Source organism: Pelodiscus sinensis, chromosome 17, assembly GCF_052426305.1.
Source record: "Pelodiscus sinensis isolate ZL-2025 chromosome 17, ASM5242630v1, whole genome shotgun sequence".
Taxonomy (NCBI): domain Eukaryota; kingdom Metazoa; phylum Chordata; order Testudines; family Trionychidae; genus Pelodiscus; species Pelodiscus sinensis.
In genome coordinates, this window is record NC_143068.1 from 10,935,175 (window position 1) to 10,957,880 (window position 22,706).

General features: G+C 46.3%; 1 protein-coding gene across 2 annotated transcripts in view; it reads left to right on the forward strand.

Annotated features, from left to right (window-relative positions):
- The first annotated feature begins 6,173 nt into the window (after window positions 1-6,173).
- The window catches only part of CABLES2 (Cdk5 and Abl enzyme substrate 2), a 48,316-nt gene continuing 31,783 nt past the window's right edge, over window positions 6,174-22,706 (forward strand). For both annotated transcript variants that reach the window (XM_075901085.2, XM_075901086.2), the window contains exon 1: window positions 6,174-6,718. In XM_075901085.2, coding sequence (XP_075757200.2) covers window positions 6,216-6,718 — 503 coding nt within the window. In that variant the 5' untranslated portion in view covers window positions 6,174-6,215. The remainder of the gene's footprint in view (window positions 6,719-22,706) is intronic.

The window sequence follows — 22,706 nt, forward strand, 5'->3', positions numbered from 1 at the left end:
GCAGTGGTGCTTCTGCATAAAACGCATACTCATGAGGGACACGGCAGAACTAAGAGGCAAGATCAAATCAGTATCTAAGGGTATGTCTAGCCTGCACCCCTCGGCCGGCAGAGGGATGCAGATTAGGCTGGGCGAAATTGCTAATGAAGTGGGGATTTAAATATCCCTTGCTTCATTAGCATAAAAATGGCCGCCACTTTTTTCGCCACGGAGCTTTGGTGGTGAAAAGCGGCAATCTAGAGGGTGATCTATTGCTAAAGAAAGCCTTTGCTGATAGATCCCTTATTCCTCGTAAAACAAGGTATACAGGATCTATCGGCAAAGGCTTTATTTAGCGATAGATCTGCCTCTAGACTCCGCTTTTTGCTGCCAAAGCTCCGTGGCAAAAAAAAGCGGTGGCCATTTTTATGCTAATGAAGCAGGATATTTAAATCCCCACTTCATTAGCAATTTCGCCCAGCCTAATCTGCATCCCTCTGTCGGCAGAGAGGTACAGTCTAGACATGTTCTTAGATGCCTATATACAAATGCAAGAAGTATGGGTAATAAACAGGGAGAACTGGAAGTGCTAATAAATAAATACAACTATGACATCGTTGGTATCACAGAGACTTGGTGGGATAATACACATGATTGGAATACTAGTATAGAAGGGTACAGCTTACTCAGGAAGGACAGGCAGGGAAAAAAGGGAGGAGGTGTTCCTTATATATTAAAAATGAACACACTTGGACTGAGGTGGAGATGGACATAGGAGACAGACATGTTGAGAGTCTCTGGGTTAGGCTAAAAGGGGTAAACAAGGATGATGTCATGCTAGGAGTCTACTATAGGCCACCTACCCAGGCGGAAGAGGTAGATGGGGCTTTTTTTTAACAACTAACAAAATCATCCAAAGCACACGATTTGGTGGTGATGGGGGACTTCAACTATCCAGATATATGTTGGGAAACTAACACAGCAGGTCACAGATGTTCAATAAGTTCTTGGACTACTGCATTGAAGATAACTTTTTATTTCAGAAAGTTGAAAAAGCTACTGGGGGGGAAGCTGTTCTAGATTTGATTTTAACAAATAGGGAGGCACTGGATCAAATTTGAAAGTGGAAGGCAGCTTGGGTGAAAGTGATCATGAAATCATGGCGTTCATGATTCTAAGGAATGGTAGACGGGAGAACAGCAAAATAGAGACAATGGATTTCAGGAAGGCAGATTTTGGTAAGCTCAGAGAGCTGGTAGGTAAGGTCCCATGGGAAGCAAGACTGAAGGGGAAAAAACTGAAGAGAGTTGGCAATTTTTCAAAGGAACGTTATTAAGGGCCCAAAAGCAAGCTATTCTGCTGCGTAGGAAAGATTGAAAATATGGCAAAAAAACGCCTTGGCTTAACCAGGAGATCTTGCATGATCTAAAAATAAAAAAGGAATCATATAAAAATGGAAACTAGGACAAATTACAAAGGATGAATATAGGCAAACAATATAGGAATGCAGGAGCAAGAATAGAAAGACAAGGCATAAAACGAGCTCAAACTATCTACAGGCATAAAAGGAAACAAGAAGACTTTCTATAAATATATTAGAAGCAAGAGGAAGACCAAGGACAGGGTAGGCCCACTGCTTAGTGAAGAGGGAGAAACAGTAACAGGAAACTTGGAAAAGGCAGAGACGCTTAATGACTTCTTTGTTTTGGTCTTCACTGAGAAGTCTGATGATGAAGGAATGCCTAACACAGTGAATGCTAGTAGGTAGAGGGTAGATTTAGAAGATAAAATAAAAAAAGAACAAGGTAAAAATCACTTAGAAAAGTTATATGTCTGCAAGTCACCAGGGCCTGATGAAATGCATCCTAGAATACTCAAGAAGCTGATAGAGGAGATATCTGAGCCTTTAGCTATTATCTCTGGGAAATCATGGAAGATAGGAGAAATTCCAGAAGACTGGAAAAGGGAAAATATAGTGCCCATTTATAAAAAGCAAAATAAGAACAACCCAGGAAACTACAGACCAGTTAGCTTAACTTCTGTGCCAGAAAAGATAGTGGAGCAAGTGATTAAGGAAATCATCTGCAAACACCTGGAAGATAATAAGATGATAAGGAACAGCCAGCATGGATTTGTAAAGAACAAATCATGTCAAACCAATCTGATAGCTTTCTTTAATAGGATAACTAATCTTGTGGATAAAGGAGAAGCGGTGGACATGGTATACGTAAACTTTAGTAAGGCATTTGATACGGTATCACATGATATTCTTATCAATAAACTAGGCAAATGCAACTTAGATGGGGCTACTATAAAGTGGGTGCTTAACTGGTTGGATAACCATTCTCAGAGAGTAGTTATTAATGGTTCACAATCCTGCTGGAAAGGCATAACAAGTGGGGTTCTGCAGGGGTCTATTTCGGGACTGGTTCTGTTCAATATCTTCATCAACGATTTAGATATTGGCATAGAGAGTACGCTTATTAAGTTTGCAGATGATACCAAGCTAGGAGGGGTTGCAACTGTTTTTGAGGATAAGGTCATAATTCAAAATGAACTGGACAAATTAGAAATGGTCTGAGGTAAATAGGATGAAGTTTAATAAGGACAAATGCAAAGTTCTCCACTTAGGAAGGAACAATCAGGGAATGGGAAGCAACTGTCTAGGAAGGAGTACTGCAAAAAGGGATCTAGGGGTTATAGTGGACCACAAGCTAAATATGAGTCAACAGTGTGATGCTGTTGCAAAAAAAAAGCAAACATGATTCTAGGATGCATTAACAGATGTGTTGTGAGCAAGACACGAGAAGTCATTCTTCCGCTCTACTCTGCGCTGATTAGGCCTCAGTTGGAGTATAGTGTCCAGTTCTGGGCACCGCATTTCAGGAAAGATGTGAAGAAACTGGAGAAGGTCCAGAGAAGAGCAACAAGAATGATTAAAGTTCTAGAGAACATGAGCTATGAAGAAAGGCTGAAGGAATTCAGCTTGTTTAATTTGTAAAGGAGAAGACTGAGAGAGCACGTAATAGCAGTTTTCAGGTATCTAAAAGGGTGTCACAAAGAGTAGTGAGAACAATTGTTCTCCTTGGCCTCTGAGGATAGAACAAGAAGCAATGGGTTCAAACTGCAGCAAGGGAGGTTTAGGTTGGACATTAGGAAAAAGTTCCTAACTGTCAAGGGGTATGTCTACACTACCCCGCTAGTTCGAACTAGCGGGGGTAATGTAGTCATCCGCAATTGCAAATGAAGCCCGGGATTGGAATGAGGAGTACAGCTAGTTCGGATTAGGAAGCCTAATCCAAACTAGCTACTCAGTGCCGCGTGTAGCCGCGCGGCACGGGGTTCGAACTAGCCGGCATTTAAAAATGGCGCTGGCCGGCTTCATGCAAATGAAGCCCGGGAAATTCAAATCCTGGGCTTCATTTGCAATTGCGGATGACTACATTACCCCCGCTAGATTGAACTAGCGGGGTAGTGTAGACATACCCAGGGTGGTTAAACACTGGAATAAGTTGCCTAGGAAGGTTGTGGAATCTCCATCTCTGAAGATATTTAAGAGCAGATTAGATAAATGTTTATCAGGGAAGCATAGGCTGGTGGGACTGCATAGTAATGCATCTATGGACCGATGACCAGTGGCTGGAAAACTTCCATAGGTTTAAGGCCACTTTCATGGAAGTTTGCAAATTGCTTTCCCCTGGCCTAAAGCACAGCAGTACCAGAAGGAGAGCTGTTCTGATAGTTGAGAAGCAAATGGCAATAGCCCTGTGGAAGCTTGCAATGCCAGACTGCTATCAGTCAGTTGGGAATCAATTCAGAGTGGACAAATCTACAGTGGGGGCTGCTGTGATCCATGTAGCAAGGCAATCAATATCCTTCTGTTAAGGATAGTGACTTCCTGCAGGAGCAGGCACACTGGAGGGGGCTCTGGATGTGGCAACAGGGCAGGGGCTCATGCAGTGACCATGTGTTCTGAACCCCCCCATTTGCCAGGAAAGTGCAACTTTCCCTTCCCACAAGAGCTGGTGGGAAGAAGGGGTGTGGCAACGGGACAGTGGCTCACACTGTGACCATATGTTTGGCACACACACCCCACACACACCATTGCTGGAAGAGTGAAACTTTCCCTTCCCAAAGGACCCTGCAGGTGGGAGGGGATCTGGACATGGCAGCAGGGCAGGGACTCAAGGGGATGAGGGGGCCAGGCACGGCAGCAGGGCAGGGGCTCAAATCATGCTTTTTTGGAGATGAGCAAACCCCACCATCAGGGTCCAGCATCCTGAGAGGAGGGGATTGGCTCCAAAGTAATAACAAAGTCCTGGATGTCAGTGAGATCAGATGCTCCACTCGCCTGTTGACCATTCTCTTCCTTCTCCTTTTCCTCATCCATAATGTCCTCTGTGCTGTTGCCCGAGGCTGCCTGAAGAGTCTTCTTGGGAGGAATTCACGGACTGGGTTGGGACACTGGATGGCTCCCCCTTAGAATTCTATGCAGCTGCTCAATGACAATGACCCAGAATCTCTGTTTGCTTCCTTTGTCATCTTGTATGCCTGCCTGGGCTCTTTTATTTTCACATGGAACTGCTGGACATTCCTGGTGTATCCATTTTCCACCCATGGTCTGTGCGATCTTGGCATAGATAATCAACATTTTCCTTTGCGGCTTTGTAGTTCTGCCTGAACAGATTTCTCTCCCCACACAACAATCGGGTCCAGGATCTCCTACATGCTCCATGCTGGAGCTCATTCACAACCCTGCCAAATGTGCCATTTTGGGAGAGAGGGGGAAGAGGCAGCAGCCAGGCATACCAGGACATGGCTTGCTTTTCTTCCCATTCCCTGGACTATCAGGGAGCAAGGGGAAAGTGCTTTGCATGCCATGAATTATTCCTCTGCCCCCTCTCTTCACCAGCCAGGAGTGAGAGGCATGCACAGAATCCAAGTACTTTCCCCTCGCTCCCTGATAGTCTGGGGAACAGAAAGAAAAGCAAGCCGCATCCTGGTACGCATGGCTGCTGGCCCCCCTGCTCTCCCGAAATGGCGCCCTTGTGTGCTGCTGAAGTGTACTGCCTGCTCTGAGGTCTGCTCACCATGTTGGCCAAACAGGAAATGAAATTCAAACTTTCCCAGGCCTTTTCCTGTGCACCGGTGTGGTTGAGGGAAGGAGCCGCCGGCAGCTGAAGCCATGAGGACTGGTGGCTCTTCCCCACTCCCTGTTGCAGGGGATATATGGGACAATGGGCCCGTTTTTTAAAAAAAGTGAGGATGCTGAGAACAGACCTTAAATACAGGACTGTCCTGGTAAAGACGGGATAGATGGTCACCCTATGCAGGTCAGATACAAAGAGAGTAAATAACTTGCCCAAACGCGAACAGGCACAATAGGTCCTATGACCAAATTTGTGTCCTCTGTGTGTCTGGCCTCAGTGGACAGGTGCCTTTCATGCTCCCCACCCAAGCAGCAAGTCTCCTTATGCCCCACCCCCAGGGTCGTGTCTCCTTGTATGCCCATAGGTTGGTACCCCCTTGCACTCCGCCCCTGCGGGTACCTTTTCTTCTTTACACAGCGTGTAGTCAACCTGTGGAACTCCTTGCCAGAGGAGGCGGTGAAGGCTTGGACTATAACAGAGTTTAAAGAGAAGCTAGATAATTTCAGGGAGGTTAGGTCCATAAAAGGCTATTAGCCAGGGGATAAAATGGTGTCCTTGGCCTCTGTTTGTCAGAGGCTGGAGAGGGATGGCAGGAGACAAATCACTTGATCATTGTCTTTGGTCCACCCTCTCCGGGGCACCTGGTGCTGGCCACTGTTGGCAGACAGGACACTGGGCTAGAAGGACATTTGGTCTGACCCAGTACGGCTGTTCTTACGTTCTTATGTTCTTTGTCTCCCATACTTGGGGAGTGTCCCCTTGTGCTTCCACTCTGGTGGTGTGTCCCCTTGTGTCCCCCATCTCCAGGGGGCTGGGCGCCTTGTGTCCCCACCGCTAGGGCCGACGCCACCTTTGTGCCTCCTTCTCAGCGCATCCTTTGTGCGCCCGGAGCGCCTCCCGGCTTTAGGACCCGGCAAGGCCAGCGGGGCAGACTCGACAATGGGACGGCGGGGAGGAGGAGGAGGCGAGCAGGCTGAGCCAATGAGCGCTCGCCTCGGCCGGTTCCTCATTTGCATACCGCCGCGAAGCGGCCAATGGGGCGGCGGCTGGCTGAGGCGGCCGCGCAGCCAGCGGCTGAGGCAGAGGATGGCGGCGGCCGCGGCGTGCGGGTCTCCCGCCAGCCGGCCGCCCCGGGAGCAGCCCCCGCCGAGGAAGCGGGGCGACTCCCGGCGCCGGCAGGCCGCCCTCTACTTCCTCAACAACATCTCGCTGGACGGGCGGCCCCCCGGCCTGGGCCCGCACAAGCCGCCCCCGCCCCCGCCCCCCTCGGCGGCGGAGGAGACGACGGCGGAGCCGGCCGGAGCCCACCCGCGCCTCCTTCCCGCCCCGCTGCCCTGCCCGCCGCCGCGCCCTCCCAGCGGGGCGCCCCCGGCCCACGCCGTGGGGGCCATGGGCGAGGCGGAGCCGCCCCGGCTGGCCGCCTTCCTGCCCCCGCTGCTCCTGGGCAGCCAGCTCGGGCCCCAGCCGCCCACGCCGCCTGCCCTGCCGGGGGGGCCCAAAGCGGGCGGCGCCCCCCCGGGGCTGCTCAGCCCCACGCAGATCGTCCCGGGAGGAGGCGGCGGCTTCACGCTGGAGGTGCAGCGGCAAAGGTGAGCGCGGGGAGGGGGGCGGACGCCTGGGTCCCGTCTCCGCGCCCCCATCCAGCGGGGGCCCTGCGCCCTCGCCTGCCCGGGAAGCGGCTGCATTTCATCTCCCCCTCCTCCATGGGGTGAGCCCCACTCGCTCCCCTTCCAGCCCTGTGCAGGGGCTGGGGCTGGAGGGGGCTTGGCGGAGACCCCTCTTCCTTGCCCTGCGAACTCCTCTCCAGCCTAAGGGCCAGGAATGTTGTTGATTGCCTTGGAAATGGTGGGGTGAGAAGGGGGCTGCCCTGTCCCCTCTCCTGGCCGGCGGAGAGCCGGACTCAGAAAGTTGGGAGCACCTCCCGGGGATGGAAGGGAGATGGGGCTGTGCCCCAAAGCTGTGGGCTTGGTATGGCGCCCGAGTTGTCTTATGTTGTGGCCATCCTCCTTCTGTTGAGGTTCCTTAGGAGTAAGCCTTTAGCTGCGCGTCTTGTCTCTAATAGTGTGTCGTGGGGTTCGGTCAATGTGAATCCCTTAGTACTCCTGTATGAATGTTTATTTTTTTGCGAGTGGGAGCATGTTTCCCTTTCTGTCTCCCTTATTAGAGCCAGCCAGTGAATTCTTGGGGGGGCGGGGGATGTCCTTATCAGCCTGAGATCTAGGAGGTCAGGTCATTTTCACATCCGTCTGTCTTGAGACTGGGCACAAACCAGCTGATCTGTGTTTCTGTACTCTTACCCTGACTTGATCCGTTGTTACTAGTAGGCATGCTCCTTGCAGAAAAACTTTTTCTTCCTTTTGAGCCTTACAAAAGTCTGTTAAGCAGCTAATGTTTAGTTATTTGGTAATACAGTGATGCAGGTGCAATGAGTGGTCACAATTTGAGAGGGAGAGGTTGTTTTGTGTTACTTTGAACACGGTTTTCTGACTAAATGTAATACAAATCCTGTACTGGTTTATGAGTGATCATAGATTTCCAGTAGTTCAGCAATGAGGGTTTTTTTCCACCCAGATCATGCTGATACAATTGAACACAATTCTGGCCAGTGACACAGCTATAATTTGTTCCCCTTAATCTCCGTTCTTCTCTGTGTACCTTGTTCTAATCATCTGGTTCTTGTTTATACTATTATTTCATGAGCAATATTAATCAATGTCTTGTATGCCATAGGTGGTGTTGGGTGAATTGCAGAGATGGGTACACTGTTTCAGTGAATGTATGACTGGACTTTAAGGGAATTTTTACTAGTCTGAAATGTCAATTTATAAAGCCGATTTATAAAATCGATTTGAGCTCTTTGAAATGTACGTTCTAAATTGAAACAATTATTCTAGTCATCTCATACAAATACAGTGCTGAGGGGCAGAAACAATAGCACAAAGACATGAATCCCATAGGTCAGTAGTTTGCGAACTTAAGAAGTTGATTACAGTGCTTAAATAGGAATGTTGTTAGTCCTGTAATGCCAGATGGCTTCTCTGATGCATCTGATCAATGTAGTTCAGTGCAGCTGAAGGAAATGGATATGTCCTATGATCCATAGGACACATGAAGGTTCCAGCATCAGTGAAGATAGTTACACCAGTCCTTTTATGATGAGTGACCTATTTGTCTTGCTGTCCTGTTCTTTTCCTCACTCCTCCACTTCCATTTTCCAATCTTCTACGCCAATAAAACAGTGAAGAGAGAGAGAGAAGCCCTAACTTATGTTAGCTTTTTACATGTTATAGGTTACGGTACAGATTATTGCATCATAAGATCTGAAGAAACAGTGTTGCGCTGTAATATCTTCCTGCACAGCACACCTGTCTACCAAGGGTGTACTAGGCATTGTCCACAAAGTCTTTATATGCAGGTCCAGGCTTCCCTCTCCATGTTTACTCAGCTCTGGTGAGGCCACATCTGGAGTATTTTGTCCAGTTCTGGGTCCCCAATTACAGGAAGGATGTGGATGCATTGGAGAAGGTCCAGCGGAGGGCAACCAAAATGATTAGGGGGCTGGAGCATATGACCTACGAGGAGAGGCTGAGGGAGTTGGGTCTATTTAGTCTACAGAAGAGAAGAGTGAGGGAGGATTTGATAGCAGCCTTCAACTTCCTGAAGGGAGGTTCCAAAGAGGCTGGAGAGAGGCTGTTCACAGTAGTGACGGATGGCTGAACAAGGACCAGTGGTCTCAAGTTGCGGTGAGAGAGGTCCAGGTTGGACATTAGGAAAAACTATTTCATTAGGAGGGTGGTAAAGCACTGGAATGGGTTTCCTAGGGAAGTAGTGGAGTCTCCATCCCTAGAGGTGTTTAAGTCTCGGCTTGACAAAGCCCTGGCTGGGTTGATTTTAATTGGGACTGGTCCTGCCTTGGGCAGGGGGCTGGACTTGATGGCCTCCTAAGGTCTCTTCCAGCTCTATGGTTCTATGATTCTATATTAGCTAGCTGAAACAGTGCTGTTGATCAACAGCATTGTTTTCTTCCAGGTGAAAACTAATAACAAACAGCTCTTTATTTTTCAATGAAGGTACAAGTAACAGGAGATATTCTGACTCTGTGCACTTCCTTTTGATTTTTAAAATCATAATTAAAACTCTTGAGGGAAATTTCCACCTGGATCTCTACTTTGCTCTTTGCAGGTATAGACACCTATATACCTGTAGGTGTCTTGCATGGTATAGAAATAGGAGCAAAATTGTGTGCATGCAGTTTTACATATGTACAGCAGTGGAGGCTGAAGAAATCCAACTGGATATGTAAACTACTGTTCAGTGCTGACTCCTCCCCTTCCTGTGCCAAGTTAATGATAAGGAATTAACACAATGTGTATTATACCAGCAGCCTTGTAACTTTATAGCATGTAAACATTCCCTTCCTTATCATATTTTCCTCCTCCTTGTTTGAAGTCATGTCTCCCTGTTCAGTATCTAATTTGGATGGTAATCTGTTTAGCTCAATGACTGGTCACATTTTTGTCTGAAGAGGCACCATGGACATCTATGGTGCTATAATAAATAACTAGGCTCAGCCTTGGATCTTGGAAAGTTGTCTGTGTGTCTACAAAGGATCAAAAATTCTGCTATGTATTGTCAGTGGAATAAGCTTCTATTGTCTATATAGGATGACTTTTTTTTTATTCCATCATATGCGTGCCAATGTATCCTCTATGTCCGTGGTCCCCAACACTGTGCCCGCGGGCGCCATGGCGCCCGTGGGGGCATTTCTCAGCGCCCGCCAAGTGCTCAGGGCTGGGCTGGCCCCGGGCACGTGGCGCATGCGCGGTGCCGGAGCCGGTCCCGGGCGCGTGGCGCACTGTAAGCGCCAGCCCCGGGGGCGCTGTGGATTCACCCCCCGCGGCGCATGGGGGGGGGGGAGAAAGCGCTAGCGCCGGCCCCGGGCGCGCTGCGCTTGGGGGGGGGGCGGAGAGCGCGGCGCTTGGGGGAGAGAGTGCCGGCCCCGGGCGCGCGGCGCTTGGGGGGGGGAGAGCGCCGGCCCCAGAATGCGGCTATGGGGGGGCCCTGGCACCCGGCAACCCCAAACGGTTGGGGACCACTGCTCTATGTAATATGGAGCAGAAAATGTTTCACAATAGTTTCACAATGGTCCTGCCATGAGGGCAGGGGACTGGATTGGACTCGACCTCTCGAGGTCCCTATGATAGTTGCTTTTTTTTTTTTTTTTAAACCATCCCAAATCTTGTACAAAACAATGGGGAAAGAATTGTGCTTATTGTAGTGGGACTCTGGAACTTAAATAGTAGATATCCTATGTAACATATTACATAATCAGTTTTTGCTATATAGCAGTTAAATTTGAGGACAGCTCACTTAAATGTCATGTAAATAAGCTTCAGCTTGATGTATTCATAACCTATCCAATACCCCTGTAATACTGGGGCACACCTGTTGGTTCCGTGGCACTGACATCCATATTATTACAGAGAGTATTCTAAATGTATTTACGTAGTGTTGCTAATTAGGATGTGGCTTCACTGAAGAACTTGTTAATGTTTGAATGCAATTGGGAAGAGCCAAGGTAAGAACAGCCATCCTGGGTCAAATCAAAGGTCCATCTACCCCAGTATCCTGTCTTCTAACAGTGGCCAATGCAAGGTATTTCTGTGGGAATGAGCAGAACAGGTGATCCATCCCCTCTTGCCCATTCCCAACTTCTGGCAAACAAGTTAGCTAAATTCAGCTGGTCAGTATAGACCACAGCACATCATGATTAAGCTCTACTAGGTGGAGGGTTTAATGAATATTGGCTAATGTTATGATGAACACAGTTGCTCAGGTCTAAACTTGACTAGACAGTGACATGATGATCAGTTACTCACAGCTGGTATACAGTTGTCAAGTAAAAACAAGCCTGTAGGGTAGAAAATTCCAACACACCCCTTATTAATATTTAGCCTGACAGAATATGCTAACTGTGCTTTCTTTCTTGAGCTGCTTTATAAATCTGAACACCCAGTTTTAAAATACTGCTGGCTATAACTTGCAAATTGAAAAGCAAGATTACATCCAGACTGGCAGAATACCTAAAATTACAAATATGCTCTTTCACCACCTTACTTTTTCTGCCTGTCATCCCTCCTCCCTGTTTCCTCCATCTTGCTCTATTCTTTCAAAGAATAAGGCTAACAAGAGAGGGAGGAGGTGATCAGAGGAGCATTGCCAGATCTTAATGAATTTCTGCAGCTGGGCTGGAAATTGGCAGTTTGTCATGGGATCAGATAACTGAGGGCTCTGAAAATAGGTTATGAAAGCATGGAAAATGGTAGCAACAATTAAACAATGTCATGTATATTATGCACTTGTGGGGTTTTGGTTTTGGTATGGCACTAATGCAAGGAATAATTGTGAAATACATCTGCTGTGCATTTAGTTTCACCTGCAAAGAAGTATCTGGGCCAGATCTAAGCCACAGTGCCATTCTGCATGCAGCCACTTTCCCAAATTAAGCTGTTTTTGGCTTAGCAATTGGGGGAACTGTTCAAAATGCTGGTAAATCAGAAATGGCTTAAGTTTTAGAATTTTATAGGTGGGTATTAAAATATGATATATAGTTAAGTCTGACAGTTTTTAAATCGTTGCTATTTTGTCATTGATGGCCACTGTCAAATTATTATGTAAAAGGTCAGAAGTCTCCAATCAAGTATCTATATCTGTGACCCTTGATGTTATACTTTGCAGCATTGTCATTCATGCTTGAAGAAACATTTTATCTCTAAGCCATTTCTGCAATCATACATCTTTGAGCCATATGGATGGGGCAACATTTTGTTCAAATATCGTTTGAAAAATGTTTGATATGAGATCATAACAGAGACCCCAGCAGATGGTAGAATCACAAAATAGTCGGCTTTCTATGCCCTTAAGTTTTGTGTTTTGTAAGACTTCAAATATATTTTGATAGTGCACTGACCATGTACGGTACTTTACAAGGAGCAGCAGATACTAAACAAAGATCCAAGTTCCCAGTTTTTTAAGAGCTTGCAGTCTGCAGGCACAAGTACAGTAGTGGCATGCATGCTTTGTATAGCTGAAATGAATTACTTTGGAATTTACACTTCATTCTTTTGTCTAAATGTTAGCCAGGCATTAATCCACTCCGCATTTAGCCAGTAGTGTTTTTATGAGCATAACTTGTGCCTGGCTGTCTTTTCAGCCACAAACAAATTGTGGGTGTAAAGGTTAACATTTGTGTGGCTAGCTTCCGTTGTGCCCACCAATCATCCTAATATTCATGCCCACAATTCACCAAACAGAACAGCAACAAATGGAAGCTATGTCCATAAAAGAAAGAAAACATGCATTGATGTACTCTGCACTCTGGTCAGAGTCCTCAGGCAAAATTTCCATTGTGACTGACCAGTTAAATCATTTGACAACATCTAAAGGGGAGTAACAGCTTTTATAAATATCTTTTATGATACCAATCAAGAGAAATCTATGTGCAGATTTAATTATACTTGCAGTTGTTCTTATCTGCATGCCATTGCCATAATTTTTCACAGTGACGATTTTCTTGTGAAAATATCATTGACCAGTGCATTAAAATCCAGTATATTCTAGAAAGGATGCAGCTGTGCCTTTTCTACCTCACATGCCCTGCCTGTAAGTCACACCAGCACCCTGTTCTGGAAAAAATGCTGTTAGAAGTGAAACCAAAATTATGTCTGCACTAGTCCAATCCTTGCCATCTTCTGAGACAGCAAAAAATGAAGGCTGCCAATTGAGATGTCCTCATAAACAATGTTAAGCTAACCACTTGTAACAAAAATGGGGGTTTCATTCCACCTGCTCAGCAAAAATATCCTAGCAGATTCTGTAGCAAGGTTTCGAGACTTCATTAGTTTCACAGTAGTCTCCTATAATTATAGTTACTGAAATACCATGAATTATAATTGTCAAATGTATGTAGTGATGCAGTATTCATGGAGAGGTATGTTACTTATTAGCAAACTTGCTGTATTTGATCTGAGGAAGTGGGTCTGGCCCACGAAAGCTCATCACCTAATCAACCATCTTGTTAGTCTTTTAAGTGCTACATAGTCCTGTTTTTTGTTTCAGCTGGACTAGACTAACATGGCTACATCTCTATTGCTCTATTCAGTGACTTTTCAGTGTTCTCCCATTCCCACCCAACAAACTAGTGAGATTTTACTGCTTTGTGTTTAAAATTGTATTCTCTGGCTTTGAAATCTGTTTGGGATCCCAATCTATTCAATTAACTTTCTTAAAACAATCTTTCCCTCCAAAACGGATGTTGTGAAGTAGCGTCTTCCCTCCGTTTTGGCACCTGGGTTCAGAGAGCTCATGGTGTGCAACTGCCGTACCCATTTCTGAGAGCTGAGTGTGCGCGATGAGTGGATGTTTAGACTGTCAGATACTTTTTGCCATAAGTCTTAGAGCAGGAGCCCCTCTCAATAGCTGCAGATGAGTGGACTATTGAAACTTACAACTGCTTAGCTGATTGAACTGATAGCCATTCTACCTTGTCTGTATTTGAAATGCATAAATGCATGCCCTCGTGGTGCTGTATACTGTTGACATAGCATATGGGATGCTGTTGTGAGCAATCATAGAGCCATTCTGGGTAACATATTGGCTTTAATAGCACTAGGATGTGTTTCCATTTGTTGCAAGCTATTCATTTACAGTGGAATGAGACGGGTAATGCAGGTTAGTTACCACCAGTTCAAAGAGCTCCTTCAAAAAACAGACAAACTGTCTCAGCTTTTTTTTCAGTAAGAACTTCAGGTAGCCAGTGACCCATTTTTATGTAGCTCAATAAAATTCCCCATAAGAAATGTTTTAACCGGTGGGTTTGCCAGAGCTAAACTTCATTATCTACCTTCTGTTTGTGAAAGATACTTAAAGCTGTGTAACTGTGAAGCTAAATATCCCTGGAAATGTCTGATCCTTCATTGAAGAAACTGCAGAGCAAAAGATTTGACTTTAAAATTTATTCTTTGCTTTTGTGATCTAGAACTATAATGAAGTTTAGATTCTGTAACAAACCTGAGGTATTTCTAATAAAGCAGGTAACTACGTACTGATTGCCCTGAGCTAAAAACATTTTGGCTTTCTTCAGATGTAGAGCTCTTAAATGCCCACATAGCTTGGTTTTTGGCTATTATGTTTATGATCTAATGTAAACTATTAGTTTTACCTTTACAAAGTAGTTAAATTTAAAGTCTTTTAACTGTTACCTTAACAGTAAGCAAAGTAATCCTATTAGAGGAGTGCTCATTCCCACAATCTGTACCCTTAAAATTTATAGGGTGAGGTCATAGGTCCATTAACAGTTATTGGGGGCTCTGGGCACAGAAAAATATTTTGGGCCCCCACACCTCCAGGGGCACCAAAACTGGTAATCAGTGGGCACAGGCATTGAGCAAGCCCAGGCAGAGTGTAGAGGCCACTGCAATTGGGCTAATAGCAAGCAGGAGCTGCACAGAAGGTGCCCTTCCTGTTTGGCTCCTCTCTGGCTGTGATCTTTGCAGGGCTGCCTGCTGCCTCCCAGCAGAAGTCTAAATAACTAGATTGCCTTGTATTGAATTAGAATATCGATATAATGGGCATCACAGAAACTTGGTGGAATGAGGATAATCAATGGGACATATTTTATACCCTGCAGTTACTGACTGGAAGGAACAGAACAGGTTGTGCTGATGGAGTGCACTCTATGTGAAAGCGTAGAATCAAATGAAGTAAAAAGCTTAAATGTACCCAACTGTTCCATAGAATCTCTATGGATAAATTCCATGCTCTAAAAATGCATAGAGCAGTAGGGTTATATTACTGACCACCTGACTAGGATGGTGATAATGACTGTGAAGTGTTAAGGGAGATTAGAGGCTCTAAAAATGAACTCAGTAATAATGGGGGGGTTTCAACTGTCCCTGTAGTGACTGGGTACATGTCACCTCGGGACGGGATGCAGAGAAAGTTTCAAGAAACTTTAATGACTGCTTCCTAGAGCAGCTAATTCTGGAACCCACAAGAAAAGAGGAAATTCTTGACTCAGTCTTGTGTAGGGATAACTGGTTGCCTAGTAAGAAGCCTTACTGGCATGTTTATTGGGTAACTAGTTAACCAGAGTTCCTGCCAGTGGGGCCCAGGCTTGTCGCAGACAGAGGCTGCTCTGTGGGATGTGGCTGCTCTGTCCATGAGGAGCTCGGTCCACCGCAGACAGAGGTTGCTTTGCAGCAGCCTCCCCTGCCTCCTCCCCATCACATCCAGTGTGGGGGATAGAGGCGGCACCGGGGAGCTGGTGCTGAGGAATGCCAGCTCCCCCCAGCACTGGCTCCTGCCTCCTCCCCCCATCCCACCTACTTGTAGGAGGTAGCAAGTGGGGAAGCAGGTGGATCCTCAGAGCTGATACTCACGGGGAGCTGGTTTGAAATCCGGCTTTCTGCACATATCGGCTCCAGCCTGCCCCCCTCACCCTCCGCACTGCTGGCTCTCTATCAGAAGTGGCAGAAGCATGGGGATGGGTAAGGGCAGGCAGATACAGTGCTGTGGAGAACCTGCTTAACACCAGCTCCTCACGGGCACCGACTTCCCCTCCCCCCCCCCCACACACACTGCCTCTGATACAGAGGCAGCAAGGTGTCAATGCGTGTCATTGACTATACAATAAACCTGGGTTTATCAGTTGTATAGTTGACTACACGCTGACATTCATAGTACCTACCCTTGAGTCCTACCAGCAGCGACATGACCCAGGGAGTGACAACAAAGGCTGGGCTTTCTGGGCAGCTCTGACCACTGCCTGGTCTGCCTTTCAGCCTGGCCGAAGAGGGGGAAGGAATAGGGTCAGGGTGCCAAGTTTGCTTATAACATGCGTTGGCTTGTTTTCAGCAGAATTGTCCTATAAGTTCTGTAGGTTGCTTGTTGTCTTATCTAGGGCTTATCCCAATTGAAAGTAGCTTGTGTATTGCTACTTTTTGTTAGTCATGTACTCTGACAGGAAACAAACTATCTCCTAGTGGGAAAATCAGTTTAAAAACGTTTTATAAGCTTGAATTGCTTTCTTTTTCTTCTCTGTCTGGTCTGATTTTGATCTCTCAATTGCAGCATTGGTGGTCCCTCTGATCGCACCCAGGTTCTGGCTCTCCGGGGGGGACTTTCATATTGTCCAGAGCCTATGGATTAGTCTGCCACTGAGCATGCTGGAAATAATCCCTGTATTCAGCTTGCCTGACACTTTTCATTATAAAAGACTAGCACATTTACCCAGTGTTGCTCATGTCATTAAAAAGGGGCTCAGGGCTGGGGACCGCAGGAGTCAAGGTTGGGGAGATGAGGAGGAGTTCAGGGCAGTTGGTGCAGGAGTCAAGGCAGAGGGATGGGAGGTGTTTGAGCGCTCAAGCTAGCAGGTGAGGGGTGCAAGAGCTTGGCCAATCTCTGGGGATATTTGAAAGTCAAGGAAATGTCAGAAGCAGGGATGTTAACTATAGTTGTGTAAATGATTAACAGATAAGCCTAGACTTATCGGTTAATCCTAATGACTACATGCACTCCCTCTCCCTTACTGCTTCTAATATAGAGGCAGCAAGCGGGGGAGCCAGCTTTTAAACTTGCTCTCCACAAACCTCGGATCCCGCAGAGCCGCCTTCTCCCCACCCCCACCTACCCCTGCCCTGCTGCCTTTCTATCAGAGGCAGCGGTGCCAGTGGGAGCCACTATACCTGAGGAGCTGGCTTTTAAGCCAGCTCTTCACATTTGCCAACTTCACAGAGCCACCTGTCCCCCATCCCTCCCCGGCCTTGCTGCCTCCTGCGGGGGCGGGGGGCAGGCTGGAGCCAGTGCTCAGGGGAGCCAGCTTAAAAACTGGCTCCCCACAAACACAAGCTTCATGGAGCTGCCTCTTCTCCTCTCCCCCCACCCCCTCAGATTCTTGCCTCTATCAGAGGCAGCAGCATGGGAGGGTGGGGAGGCAGGCAGGATGCCCACGCAGCCTTTGTCTGTGGGGAGCTTGAGCCCCCTGTGGACAGAGGGGGTGGTAACAGCCCCTGTACCAGAGGCAGCAGTGTGGGGTGGCAGGCAGGAGCCCGTTTTTAAACCGGCTCCCCTCGTGAACTAGATCTCACCTGCCACATCTGATACAGACAGCGAGGCAAGATTTCAGGAGGCTTCTCAAGAAAGGGGCTGGGAATGCACTGGTCTTGCCCCTGGGGACTATCGAATAAATCATGTAACCAAAGTTTTGAAGCTTCAGAGGGGTAGCCATCTACATGTTCTGTTAGTCTTTAAAGTGCTGCTTGACTATTTATTGTTCAATAAGTTTTGGTGCAGTTACACAATTATTCAGTTAAACAATATCTAACGTTCCTTATCAGAGGACGTTACCCATCCAACCCTATTTCTAAAAAACATCCTTTTATCATACGTTAAAAATAACATATAAATTAAATACTGTTTTCAACATGTGTCCCACGCTGAGACTGGAAATTGGAGTTTTTAAAAGTTTTATTTCTAAATGTAATGGTTTTTTTCTTGAGTGACCCAAATAATGTGACAGTCTTCCCTATGTGAGGTGAAGTGGGTTTTGGAGAGATGGTTTGAACATTATTATGCCTGTCATCCAGTGTTTTTCCAAGGAATTAGCAATCTGAATAGCATTGTAAATCCCATTTTTTTTGCTATTGAACTGAGGCCTCAGAGGACACACTGGCTCCCTACAATCTTTCTAGGAGTGAGCAGGTGAAAGGTGGCATCTGAACTTGAGTTTCAGAAGAGTAGGGTTGGTGGTTTAGCTAGATTCTGTGTTAGAGGATCTAGAGCATGGGGACTGTTGGTTTGACAGAAGAATGAAAGCTCTTTTCAAATGTATTCTGTATAGATTCCTTTCTCAGTCTATCGCTTGGAGATGTTGCAGTTCTATTGCATTGGATGCTTTTATTTTAATGAGGCATGTGAATGAGTGACCATTCCAACGGTGGAGTGCAAGTTGGCTCTCCCACTAGAACAGTGGTTCCCAAACTTTTCAGCATCACACTCCCTTTCATGCCTCACCCCCCAAAATAGCACCAAAATATATTGGCCTTTTAAGAGCAGAGCAGGCATTCCCCTTTTAAGGTGGCCATTTTGAGGTCTTCCCGAGTGGACAAACGGGACTGGGCTCTTTCTGGGGGAGGAGGGAGATTGACAAGGAAGGCTGGGTCACCTTGTTCTCCCCCCCCCCCCCCGGAATTTCTTTGCACCCCCCAGTTTGGGGACCCATGCACTAGTACACGCATTTGAATTGTGTGTCTGGTAATCAGACACATCTCCATGCTGGCAAATATGTATTTTTCTAAATATTAAGAAAGCATATTCTTATTTCCTATCACTGCCACTTGGCCACAAGACTTCCCTCTTATAACTTCCCCTTATGCCTCAATCCATCTTCAACACCAACTGAATGAAATGTACCTGTAGAGAAGGAGTCAGTCTGAGAATTCTCAATTACGCATATATACATGGAAATTGGCAGAGATGGGAAAGGCAGAGTGCACAGGATTAGTAGATAGGTTGTTTCTCTGCTAGCGTGTGGTGGTGATGATGCTCTAAGGAATAGTTGGAATTCTCAGAATGCTATGTGTGCTTTAGAGAACTGCAAATACAGCCATGTTGACAGTTTTGTTATAACAGATGGCTTTCATAATACTTTCAAGTCATTATTTAGTCCTTGAATTGTCTAAACACTTGGCACCAAAACTGCAGGGTATATGAAATGCAGTGAACTGTGAGCATGATCTTTCTAAGTGTTCGACATTGTGGAGTTGTGAAACAACGTGTTCCTGGTGGTGTAACACACTTGAACAATGTTCACTGCAGCTTTTTTCCTACTTGTGGAATCTGAAGTGTAAAATTTTTGGGGGTGTTGTGCCTCACATTGCCTTGCCTTACTCCACCCACAGTAGACTTTTGTTGTCGTCTTATTCCTTCCATATCTGTCACTTGTTACAGTAGTCTCTCCTTGTCACTTTCCATCCCAATCCCACCCACCCTATTGCTGGACTTTCCCTCCATATTTAGAGAAAAATAGTCTCCCTAGAACTGTGCATCAGGGAAAGGGGAAGCCCTGAAACCCCCTTAGTTTTCATAAACTTGAAGTCAAGAAGGGACCACTGTGATCATAGTTAGTTCTGTCCCAGAATAATTCTCAGAGCAGATCTTTTTTTAAAAAAGAAATCCAACCTTGATTTTAAAATTATCAGCAATAAAGAATCCACAAGGATTCTTTCTAAGCATGCAGGTGAAATCATCTGCATACCAGTGAGGTCTTGTTCAGAGTTATGATTCATAAAAAGTGTTTGTTGAAGACAAGAGCTATATGCGTACTGATTCAGCTAATCTGTTAGTTTTCCATGGGTTCTATAAGCTGTAGAGGAAGCATAACCTAAGAGAGGCCAGAGGGACAAGATTAATAGAAACACTTTTGAAACCATACATGTGCCCAGCAAATTGCATGTGCAATTGCCAGATTGGCAGTTAGCCTCTAGAGCAGCCTCTGTCTGTGGGGAGTCCAGGTGCCTCCATGACAGGGGCTGCTCTGGCAGGAGCTGGGAGCTGGTGGCAGCCCCAGGCCCAGCACGGGGCTGGGAGCTGTCGGCAGCTGGGCTGGAGCAGTCCCCAGCCTGGACCGATTAACTTAACATTTAACCTCTTCACTGATTAACTGGGGTTTACATCCCTGTTATGTGCAGAGTACGCCCTAGCCCTGTGGTGCAAGAACACCAGATTCCCTGACTGTGTACTCAGCAAATGATTACATTGCCACTGTTTATTAATTCCAGCAGCAACCATCGTATGTAAAAGACAAGAATTGGTTGTCGGAATGTTTTTATTACATACCATTTAACAACGCATGGAAAGGAGAACAGTGAAGGGTGCAGTACTGTAGGCACTTCAGTTGGAGTTATACACCGCTGTTTGTTTTGGAAGCTGCCTGAAGAGGTAAATGGGTTACCGACGCAGGCCAGGAAGTTACAAGGAATGTATGAAAGAAGTTTGGAAAGGGCGTAGAAACCAGTTTTGTATTGGCTACAGGGGGTCTGAGCATGCATAAATTCTGCCTGCAGCATGACTTGGGACTTCAGCATCTCTGATTCTCCATAACTTTTATCATCTGCTCCAGGCACAGTAAGATTTGATCTTGCTCTCCATTCTGTCCTAGCTATCTCTAATTTTCTTTCTAAAATCTCACTCCGTGCCCTGCATTCTGGTGTGGGGTTTTGGGGTTTGTTTTTTAATGTGAGGATTGATGCACCTCTAGAAACATGTCATCCTTGGTTGTTTCTTTATCTGGTGGAAGTGCATCTTTGGTGTATAGGGGGTTTCCCTGACGTTCACCTCTGCAGAAGCTAAAGAAACAAACAGAAGTATGAGTGTTAGTGCACTCTCAGCATCAAATCATTGAAGTAAAATGCACCTTTTTTAAAATATGGATTGTTTTTTTCACTGTCCTTGGACAAACACATACCTTGGCAGATGTCCTAAATATATTGAGTTGAGCCCAAGGAGAGTGGGGGTGCTATAGATCAGAGAAAGGTCTCTGGTTTATAAGGGGATCATAGCAGATGACTAGGGAAGCCAATATCTCACTCCTGAAGGTATGTAAGGGTGCATCTCCTACATGTGTCTTGCTTCAAACTGGGTCCCTCTGGTGCTAGTCTGTATGCTGCTTTGGTTCTTGTATAAGTGATTTCTAACTGGTGCGGGGACGTTTCCTACAATGGGGGAAGAAACAAGGCAGAACCTTTGTCAGAAGACTGGCAGTACTTTCAGAACAGTTTCCTAGGGATCTCTCTGGGATTCCTGTGAACTCTCCGTGTGCTCTGCTTAGCTGCACAGGGAAATGTGAAACACGTGCAAATGCAGCTAGTCTTGTGCATTTCTAGCCCTTCAACTCCTGGATCTTACAAAGCAAAGGACAGCGCTATCTCATGTAACCAGCAGCAACAGGAAGTGTCCATAGGGCTCTTAGCAGTCTGGAGTAGGATAGCCACTGAGAGTGCCACCCCGTTCCTTATACAAGTGGCAGGTCTTTGGCACTGCACCATAGCAACGCTTTGACTTAGGGATGTAATAGTGTAGTTGATTAACCTATACGCTTTTGCTTATTGGTTAATGCTATAGACTACGCACATTCTCCCTCCTCTCCCCCACAAGGAAATTTTTTAGCAGGCTGGCCAGCAGCCCAGCTTGCGCTGGGTCCAGGACCTACCCCCACTGTGGCTCTGCATTTAAAGTATATTAGGAGCCAAGCAGGCAGTCCAGCTCAGTTCCAACTCATTCCCAGTCCAGTAGCTTAGATCTGTGCCCTCCCTTCTCCCCAGATAGGGGATGGTGACACCCTGTGCTTCTGCCTCTGTATCAGAGGCGGCAGCATGGGGCAACAGGCAGCTGGTCTGCAAGGGGAGCTGTTTTTTAAACTGGCTCCCCTCATGGACCAGCTCCCACCTAGCACTCCGTGCTGCTGCCTCTGATAAAAAGGCAGTAGCATAGACTCTCAGGGGGCTCCTCGGGAGTGGGGCCGGAGTACGCTGGCTGCCAGCCTCACCTCCGGAAACTATAGAATAGTGGAGTAACTGATAAGAATTCATGTTGTTAAACAGCTATTCAATTAACTGATATTTAACATCTCTAGTTTGACTCCCTTGCCTTCTGGTGTATCTGCCTCAGCTCCTTTATCTTTGCACAGTACGGAGGTGTGTCCCATGTGTAGCTCTTATCTGACATTCCACAAGAAGTCTGACCATAAAAGTTCCTACAGCTGGAGCAGAACTGGGACTGCACAGCCTCCTCTCCCCACAGCACTAGCAGATCCAACAACTCAGATGTGCCCCAAGTGGGAGAACATTTGCTGCATGGAGCCATCATAGTAAGTGCTTTGCCTCTCAAAGTGGCTTTATTTTGTCAGCAAAGCAGGGGAGTTATGTCAGCAGAAGGAGCATTGTAGAGTGTACATCTTCACTGTTTTGTTAATGAAAGCTGACTTTTGTTGACAGTTTTGTAGTGTAACCAAAGCCTTATTTTGTGCCACTTATGAATACAAAGATGCTCTACTCTAACAGAACCATAGAGTGAAACTAATGTTGGTCCTACTGAGTCTGACTCCATTGTTCCTGCTTTTGAGTTGCTACAGTACGTGAGAGAGCCCATACAAAGGTACACAGTTTTCCTGGATGCTTGGAGCAGGATGTAGGAGAAATGTATTGTTCTTTTCTCTTCACCCTCCCCCTGTTCATCCTGTTATAATAGCGGACTTGTACCTCCTTCTCCCCTTTCTTGCCCTCGTCTCCTCCCACAGGAGAAGCTCCACAGAACTGGCAAGAATCCTGTTTCAGACATAAATTCTAGTAGAGCTTGGGGAGCCATTGTACCAGCTACTGTACAAACTGTTTCACTGTGCAGCTGTGGGAAACACTATATCAGGAGAGGAGCAGATATGAAATTCTGATGAGCCCATGCTGAACTTCAGATCTTATGACTATTTCCCCAGTAAATATTTTGTAAAGATATAACCTTTTTAAT